This window comes from Vitis vinifera, chromosome 19 (genome assembly GCF_030704535.1).
Source record: "Vitis vinifera cultivar Pinot Noir 40024 chromosome 19, ASM3070453v1".
NCBI classification, from domain to species: domain Eukaryota; kingdom Viridiplantae; phylum Streptophyta; class Magnoliopsida; order Vitales; family Vitaceae; genus Vitis; species Vitis vinifera.
The window spans coordinates 1,887,729-1,897,123 of record NC_081823.1 but is presented as its reverse complement, the minus strand read 5'-3'; the positions used below and the strand labels follow the sequence as shown (position 1 = coordinate 1,897,123).

The 9,395-nt window shown below is 29.0% G+C and overlaps 1 protein-coding gene across 1 annotated transcript; it reads left to right on the top strand.

Moving 5' to 3' along the window:
• Positions 1-781: 781 nt before the first annotated feature.
• Positions 782-8,196, top strand: LOC100241883 (sodium/calcium exchanger NCL2). Its single transcript, XM_010645846.3, has 9 exons — positions 782-1,554; positions 2,584-2,796; positions 3,128-3,309; positions 4,378-4,523; positions 4,628-4,895; positions 5,795-5,940; positions 6,465-6,720; positions 7,298-7,594; positions 7,776-8,196. Exons 1-9 carry the CDS (start codon positions 1,155-1,157, stop codon positions 8,022-8,024), a joined length of 2,157 nt encoding a protein of 718 aa, XP_010644148.1. The 5' UTR covers positions 782-1,154; the 3' UTR covers positions 8,025-8,196.
• The last annotated feature ends 1,199 nt before the right edge of the window (positions 8,197-9,395 follow it).

Here is a 9,395-nt window from a genome sequence, read left to right as displayed (position 1 = left end):
TTAATATAAAAATCTAAAATATGTAATTTTTTATTTAATCTAAAATGTTAATTAATCATACTTATGATTCTCAACCCTCACACTCAACTTTCATTGTGAAAAAACAAACATACTATTAAGTTGTATTTATAGTTAAATTAAATTAATTTATATGTATATTTATATTTAAATAAATAAATAAAACAAACACGAAGACTATTCTTAGCTTTTTAAAGGATGAAAGATGAATTTGATATTGTATCACGAACTAAGATCATATTTGTTCTTTTACTTGAACTATGAATAAGTCTAAATAAAATCCGACAAAAAAATATTATTTGGATTTTAGGTTTCAAATAAAAACCATTATGCTGCCTCTTTGAAGCTTTATCAGAAACTGTAGAACTTTGAAATTTCTTGAGTTTCCTATTTCACAAGCTTTTGATATGACAATGAGCCGCCCCAACAAGACTCCACGCAAGCCAACCCAAAATCAAGGCAACCTAATCTCATCAAACCAACCAACCTCAAAGATCGATGGCTGCCATCCACCACCTCATCAATAATAATACGTGGAAGCACTAATTAGCAGACTTTGACAGCTAGGTCAATGGCATGAACGGTCTAAGCATAGTAAATTCTATTAAACTTACAAGCAACCTCGTGTTTAATCATATACATGTATAAAACTTATGTCAAAAGAAAACTTGGGACTTGGTCTATGTATATTTTAATGAAATACATTTTCTTCTTCTTCTTCTTCTTCTTCTTCTTCTTCTTCTTCTTCTTCTTCTTCTTCTTCTTCTTCTTATCAATAAATGGTTCTATTTCAATTTTGTCTGCAAAGGTTTTCATTTTCCTTTTGTATGTGCAAAACCCTAGCAGGGCTGCCATGCATCAAAGAAGAAAATGGGGATATGGGTTTTTGGGGGTTTTCCCTTTTTTCTTTTTCTCCAATATCAAATCAATATATTCAAACTAATGAACAAGTCCTTGACTTTATGAACATAAACTTGTTGACAAGTTATATATTCACGTAATTACAAAGAATTCATGGATACATATTAACTCATACTTATACATTTATATATATATATAAACCCCATATATGTTATCCATAAAATATCCCATCCTCCATTTTCTTCTTCCTCATCCAACTTGTTCATCTCTGCAAGATGTGGAAAATTCCAAAAAATAGAACATTCTCTATTTTTCTTATTTACCTTTTCATTATTGTTGATGTAAGAGGGCGCCCTCTAGGGCTCAATGGGTATCCTCATGAGTTGGTATCAGATGGGGTTGATGAGGGTGAAGGGCAGAAGTCTTCAGTTTTGGTGTTGAGAGGAATGGAGTATTCTTCAGAGGAATGTGAGCAATTGTATGGGTTTTTGCCATGCAGCAACAATATTTTTGGGCATCTGTTCCTAATTGTTGTGTATGAATACTTGATGTTTCATGGAGAGTCATATGTGGCATCTGGGGGTGAGCAGATTTTCAAGATTTTGGGGCCTGGGGTGTTTGGTGCCAGTGTGTTTCAGGTCCTTGGTGCTCTCCCTGAGTCCTTGATTCTTCTTGGTAAGTTTTCTCAACTCTTTGCCATGTCTTCTTCTTCCTCTTCCTTTTTTTTTTTTTTTTTTTTTAATTTTTGAATTAAAATTTACGGCTTTGTTTAGGAAGTGTTTTCCTAAAATTAAATTGTAAGAATGCTTGAAATAACTTCAAAATTGTTTTTTGTTTTCCAATTGTTAAATATGTTTTCCTATTTTAATTGAATAGAAACCCTTTTTTTTCTTTATATTATAAAAACCAAGGAAAATATATGATAAAATTTTAAGGGTTTTATTCAAACTTTCTTTATATGTATTTCATTAAACTAATTCTTTAAACATGATTAAAAAAAATTATAGTTTTGAAAAATTTGTTTTAATAAACTTATCATTTTTCAAAAATTACATTTTCAATTATTATAAAATTTTAATATTTTTGTTTTTTATCCCTAACTTCTTCTTCCTATATGTCATGTGGAGACTGAAGACCACTTCCATTTAATATATCTACCCCCGTTTGACACTTTAAAATTAAAATATACATACAAAAAATAAAATAAAATTAATAAATTATTTTTATATAATATTTTAATTTTTTATATAGAGATTAAATAATTTTAAATTATATAAAAAAAATTTAACAATTTTAATTATATTTTATTTTTTATATTGTTTATAATAAAATAAAAAATAAGAAAATATTTTTTTTAAAAAAATTCGTACACATTATCATCATCTTCATTAATATCGATTGTTGAACAGCATTAGTCGTGTAATAATCTAATTCCTAAACTTCAAAGACAATGAAGAAAAATAATATGATTTTTAGTCAAATTTTGTACGATTTGAAGTAGTCAAAAGTATGTGGTAACACGCAAAAGATTTCTCATATTTGATTATTTGAATCGTGGATGCCACAATCATGAATCATCCATTGAATATAGTTTGATTTCAATTAATTAAAATTTATATACCTCAGAAAAAAGGGGGGAGGGGGTTGGGTTGGTGCAATGAAAATTAATTAGCTGTAACAATGTTTTTCTCTGAACCATTTCAGCGTCTGGACTTCTGAACAGCAAAGACACTGCTCAAGAGTATGTGCTCACCGCCGTCGGCTTGTTGGCCGGATCGACGATCTTGCTCCTCACTGTACTTTGGGGCACTTGTGTCATTGTTGGGAGTTGTGAGTTTCCCGGCGCTGGTTCGGGCGCTACGGTTGATGCAAATTTATTACAAAAACCATATCGGAAAATATTATTGATGTTAACGGGTACATGTTTCTTCTCTCCTTATTTGATAATCATTTTTTAAAACAGGTTTTGAAGACAATTTTTTAAAACAGTTTTATAAAACAAAAGTTGAGAATATTTTAAATTTATTTTCTATGTTTTTAAATAAATTTAAATAACTTTTATATATCATTCTCTATATTTATGAAAATAACTTTAAAAATATCATATTTTTTATTTTAAGAATATAAGACTGTTTTCTATTTTTTATTTTTTATTTTTTAATTATCAAATATATTTTTTAGAAAATAGAAAAGTGTTTTAGAAAAATATGTATCAAATAAAACCTTATATTGTGTGAAATGTATGAAGGTAGTGGGATTGCAACAGATGAAGAAACTGGGTACATGGCAAGGATCATGGGTCTATCAATAATACCATTCATCATCATCCAAATCACAATATTATTCCAATTGTCTTATGGGGAACGCGTTGTGATCTTGATCACTCTTATTGTTTCTCTTATTTTTCTTCTCCTCTACTTCATCTATCAGGTATTAATACTCTCCAAACTTTTTGGATTAATTCTCAGTAGAGCTTAAACACAATATGCATATGATAGCCATTAGAAACAATTTCATGACAAAAAAGTTTTTATTTATTTGTATTTCAGAGTTTTTAAAAAAACCTTTAATACTATTTCTTTATATTTTTATTCAATGGTCCGATATACATGAACTCAAATTGAGAATTCAGTAGAAGCATATAACATCCATTTGAATTCTCAGTATAACATTCATTCGATCTTCTTGGTACAAAGTAGTAACAATTTTTCTAGGATTGGTTTTGTATGGTTAATAATAGCATTTAGGTTTAGTATAAAACCTCACTTCCAATTATATAAATATTGTCTATTATCAGTTTAAATGAATTCTTACAACTTTAAAACATATTTAGAAAGTTAAAAAGAATTCATATATATATATATTTAATAACTGTTTTTCTTCTCAAATGTGATATATTACAACGATCCTCTCATATAAATATAACGTTTTCATTGTGTTCCATGATATTACAAGTTCATACAGATAAACACCCAGAACAGGGTCAAACAAACTCCAACACCAAAGTAAGGAATTGACTCTGATACTATTCTATAACAACTCGTTCTTAACTATATAAATATTATTCACTATAAGCTCAAAAAGTCTTCACAATTCTAAAACACGTTTATAAAGTTAAAAGAAACTCATACATATATAGTATTAGAAACTTTTTTCTCTATCTTATATACAATATCATATTTAAGGTTATTTTTAGTACTATAAAATTATTTTTTAGTGTCATAAGAAAATAGTTTGTAAAAATGGTCATTCATTTGTACCTTAGCATGATTAGGTCAAAATTGATTTATATTTTAATTTTATTTTTTGTATATCTAATTATATGTCTCATTTCTTTGTACCTTTATTAACCTACACAAATTTTCTATACTTACGTTTGGATCGGGAGTTTATGAAATCGATTCGGTGCCTTAAAATTTTACTTAAGAATTAGGATTATGCATTTTGATGCATTACTTTTTGTAATATACCTCAAACTTTTACTTGAAAAATATGCAGATATTTCAGCCTTGGATTCAGCAAAGAAGATTAGAGTACGTAAAACATGATCATTTAGTGATAAGAATTTTACGATACTTCCAAGAACATGCTGTAGGAAAACTCCTCACAGACGAAGGAGCTCCGAACATAAGTGTTATAAGAGGGTGCGATCATCTTTCCTTAAGTATACCATACTGTTTTGATCTTGATTTTTCGGTATTTCTATGTACTTAAATGTTTGACAGCATATACTTGTATCTAATCGCAGGCTGTTTGAGGAAACAGACCTTGATGGTGATGACTATATATCGCCTGCTGAAATCAAGGAGCTTCTTCTTGGGATCAGGTTTCGAAAACCACACTTGATCAATAAGGAAGATGCAGTGCTAGATGTTCTAGGACAGTTTGATATTGATGGTGACGGAACAATAACAAAGGATGAGTTCATAGCTGGGATCTCAAAATGGCTTGATGAGACAAAGAAAGGATTGCATGACAGAAGTTACTCCAATAATTCATTGAAAGATCTACAACAGGTATGCCTGCAAGTCTGCAACATTAATGTTGATTTTGAAGTGCTGGTACACTTGACAGTGTTTCTATTCGGAATATTTTTAATGATAAGGTTTTCTCTGTTAAGTGTTTTGAAAAGAATGGCTCATCAAGTGTTTACCTTGAAAACGCTATAATTCTTTAATTTTAGATTTTTTAAAGTGTTTTTTAAATTTTGTTAAATACCTTCTTTTTGTTTTGTTCAAGAACTCTTTTAATTATGTTAAAAGTGTTTTTTTAAATCATTGTCTAACGAATTATAGTATTTGTATTCAAAGTATTTTTAGTGAAATTAAATTACATTAAAATTCTATTTGATAGTGATTATAAGAAGCGTTTTTAATATTTTTAATATTTCAAGTAATAAAAATATTAGAAATACTTCCAATAATCACTACCAAACATACACTTGTATTTAGTAGTGATTTTAAAAAATATTTCTAACATTTTTAATACTTAAATAATAAAAAAATTTAAGTTTTAAAAATATTAAAAACATTTCATAAAATTACTATTAAATGGGTTAAGACTATCTATAACAATTTTAAAAAGTTGTTCTAGTCTTTCTATTACTTGAAATATTTAAAAAAAAGAAGTTAAAAACACTTTCTAGAATTATTATAAAACGCATGTTTATTAACCGTGTTTCTATTCTAAGTATTTAGTGAAAATATTTTCCTTAAAAGTGTTTTTGGAATAATCATTTATCAAATATTTCCGGACAAAACATTAAAAGTTATTTTTCAATATTTAAAAAGTGTTTTGCAAATTTTGTTGAAGCTTTTTTTTTTTTTCTTTAAATTTAGACTGAAAGTGTTTTTAAAAACATTTTCAAATGAGCAAACAAATATTTGGTTTTTGATTTGGTCGAGTTGTTGTTTAGGTTCTTCGGCCTTGGATTCTAAAGAGAAGGAACGAAAAAGAAATGAAGGAAAAATTGATGTCTGGGATTTTAAGACATGTTCAAAACAGTGGCCTAGGAAGCCTGCTTAAAGAGGATAACACGCCGGATATAGCAAATATAAAAAGGTAAGATAGCATATTACAATTCTTTTAATTAGACTGTTCTTGCGTGTTACAAGGTTTTTTTAAGGATGTTGCGTTACGGACTTTCTTAAGTTGTTCGGATTTGGGGTCATAATATATATCATGCATGCTCAATAGATAGGAAGTAATAACAAATAAATTATAAATTTGAATTCAGGATGTTTGATTAATCAAATGTTGAATATTCTTTTGAATTATTAATTTTTATAAGATCATATTTTATTCATGAAAACCTTAAGAGAAAATATGAAGGAAAAAATGTCAAGTTTTATATATTATTTTAAATTTATTTCACTTATTTTTATGTTTTTTATATAAAAATTAAATAATTTAAAATTATATAAATTTTTAACTAATTAATTTTAATTATATTTAATTTTTTTATGTTTCCTATATTAAAATTAAATATAAAAAATTATTTTTCTTACTATTTTTTTTTCATATCCTTATTATTTCTTGGAACCCATATAATAGTTCTAAGGCTCTTGCGCTAATTCGATTTACAGCCTCTTTGAGAGAATTGATCTTGATGGAGACAATTGCATATCACAAGCTGAACTAAAAGAACTCATTATGAGCATCAAGTTTGGAGACATGCCGCTAGACGTAGACGAAGCGGTCGCAAGAATAATGGAAAAACTTGACGTCAATGGAGACCGATTAATCGATGAGGAGGAGTTCATCCAAGGCCTTGCCAAATGGGTTAACATTTCCAGCCATCAGGCCCTGCAGTCGCCCAAACCGAACGACGAAATATTCCTTGTAAGTGAATGTAACTTTGACGGATTGATCATGTTGATGATCAATTTAAGTCAAATTCAAATTAAAAAATAAACAAATAAATCCAAATTTAACCCAATTTTACCTTTAAAGGAAGAGACACAACTTAATCCCATTTTTTTAAGTTTAGGTTGGTGAGTTTAGACCCGGGTTGATCAAGTTGTAAAATTCAAAATTCATCTATAATGTGTTTTAAGAAATTTTTTCTATATATTTATATGAAAATGTAAACCCCAAATGAGACAAAATTTTAGGATAGCAAAATAAATAAATAAATAAATTTATATATCTATTTAAAAATATAAAAATATATGATAAAATATAATTTAATATTTTTTTCTTAAAAATTTTACATTATAAATATTATAAAAATATTAAATGAAGTTTGGGTCAAACTTGAGTTGTCCAAGGCTTGGGCCGAAAATTGAAAATGATCGTTAAAACTCATCTATATATTGGGTTAGGTTCGGGTTAGGTTTGGGTTAGGTATTCACCAAAAACAATACCTTGACTCCTTGAAACAATATTAAAAGTATTTATACACTTCATGATGATGCAGAAAGCTTGGAAAGAGACAGACGAGTTGGTAGAACAGACCAGTGCAGGGCCAGTTGATAAATCTCCTTGGGCATGGTTCAAGGCCATAATGCTTTTGTTGGCTGGAATTCTTATTCTATCTGTTCTAGCAGAACCCCTCATACATAGTGTACAATCCTTCTCAACAGCTGCTAATATATCGTCGTTTTTCATCGCATTCATCCTCGTCCCGTTAGCTACCAACGCTAGGGCTGCAACTTCAGCGATCTCCGCCGCGAGTAGAAGAAAAGAAAGAACTACTTCCTTGACATTTTCTGAGGTCTGCCCCCCATAATTACTATTCCGATCCATTTCATCAATCTAGTATATGCTAATATTTACATGCACAAAAAGAAAAAAGTATATATAGTCCATGTGATAATGAAATGTGGCTGATAGCATCTGTATAAGTGCTTTATAATCTTTGGAGGATTAATACTTAGTGATGTGATGATATGCAGATCTATGGAGGAGTCTTCATGAACAATGTCCTAGGGATTTCAGTACTATTGTCCATAATTTACGTACGCGAATTGACATGGGATTTCTCGGCTGAAGTACTCGTTGTTATGATCGTATGCGTGGTGATGGGCATGTTTGCAAGCTTGCGCTCCACCTTCCCAGTCTGGACATCGATCGTTGCATACTTACTGTATCCATTGTCTTTGCTTTTGGTTTATGCTCTTGATGGTTTTGCCAAATGGTTCTAAAAGTAGAACCATTGAAGGTAGAAAATGAGAGAATTTTTGGAAGTTTTGGTGTTCATTCTTTTTTTTCTTTTTCTTTTTTTGCTTTTTGGTTAGTTCATTGGATTGAGGCCTTGTTGCATGAAGAATATGATTGATTAATTGTTTGACATATAATTTAGTTTTTTGTTTATTATTTTGGTTGCTCTTTAATTGTTTTATTCTGAATTTTGTGAAATGTGCCATGAGCATTTCAGCATTCTACTCTGAAAATTTAGACAAAAAAACCGGTGCTTCATTAGACAAAAGAATTCTTTTAGCATGTGATCCAAGATTAGGGTGATCTCTGATTCTAGTAGTTGGACTACGGATGAAGTTATGAAAGAGGGTAAGTAGGGTTTTTTCTTCCTTTTTTCCTAATTACAACTGAATAAAAAAATATAGAAAATGACAATTTCGAAAGCAATTTTAATTCTATCATTATTTTTATGAAGATGAGAAAAATAAACTTGCCTCTTAAAAAGATGATCTCGATATACTGACGTGAGAAGAGACGACATCCCTCTAAATGCCACACCTCTCCCTCTATAGAAGGAAAACATCAAAAATAAAAAATAAAAAATTATCTTTTCAAGAGACGATTTTATATTACACCAACCTACCATCTATGGAGCTAAATCGATCCACTATATTTTTTTCATTATATTATTAATTTTACAATTCTTTTTTAAATGCTATAAGTTCATCAAAAATCTAGGTAATTGCCCCTTCAAAAAGATCCCTACCTTCTCAATACTTATTTTTCTTAGGTTATATTTGGTTTTCAAAAAGAAAAAAGTTAAGGAAAATTTTTCTTATGTTTACTTGTCTTGTAGAAAATATAATATATATATATATAATTAAAAGTTTTACATTTTAAAATTATTTAATTTTTATATCGAAGAGTTAAAATAAGTTAAATGAGTTTGAGTAGCATATAAAAAGAATTTTTAACTTCATATTTTTATTTTTTTTTCTTCATTTTTTCTTCCCTTTATATTTTCCCCCAAATTTTCCAACAACTAATAATAGCTTAAAGTTCTTCATTGTAAAAATCATTCATTTGCTATGCTTATGGGCTTAGAATTCCTCCCATGGACCCCTTAAATTGGAATTGGACCATGTCTAGGCTTTGGACCCTAGCCCACATCATGACCCAATTTCTTTTTAGTTGTGCGCTCAAATCTATCAAAGGGGTTGACCCAACAAAAAAAAAATCAAAGGATTGATGTGAACCCCATTCAAGGTTGGAATAGGAAAGAAAAATGGTTATAACCATAAGTAAAGAGATAAGTTTAAAGGAATAGTGTTCAAAGCTTTTCCACTAAGGAAAGAATCTAGATCTAGCATTGAGGT

Excerpts from the sequence above, each read along its gene's own strand:
- LOC100241883 (XM_010645846.3), top strand. The coding sequence starts at position 1,155 with ATGTGGAAAATTCCAAAAAATAGAACATTCTCTATTTTTCTTATTTAC. Across the intron at positions 3,310-4,377 it reads TCCTCTACTTCATCTATCAG|ATATTTCAGCCTTGGATTCA; the intron begins GTATTAATACTC and ends AAAAATATGCAG. Across the intron at positions 5,941-6,464 it reads GATATAGCAAATATAAAAAG|CCTCTTTGAGAGAATTGATC; the intron begins GTAAGATAGCAT and ends TTCGATTTACAG.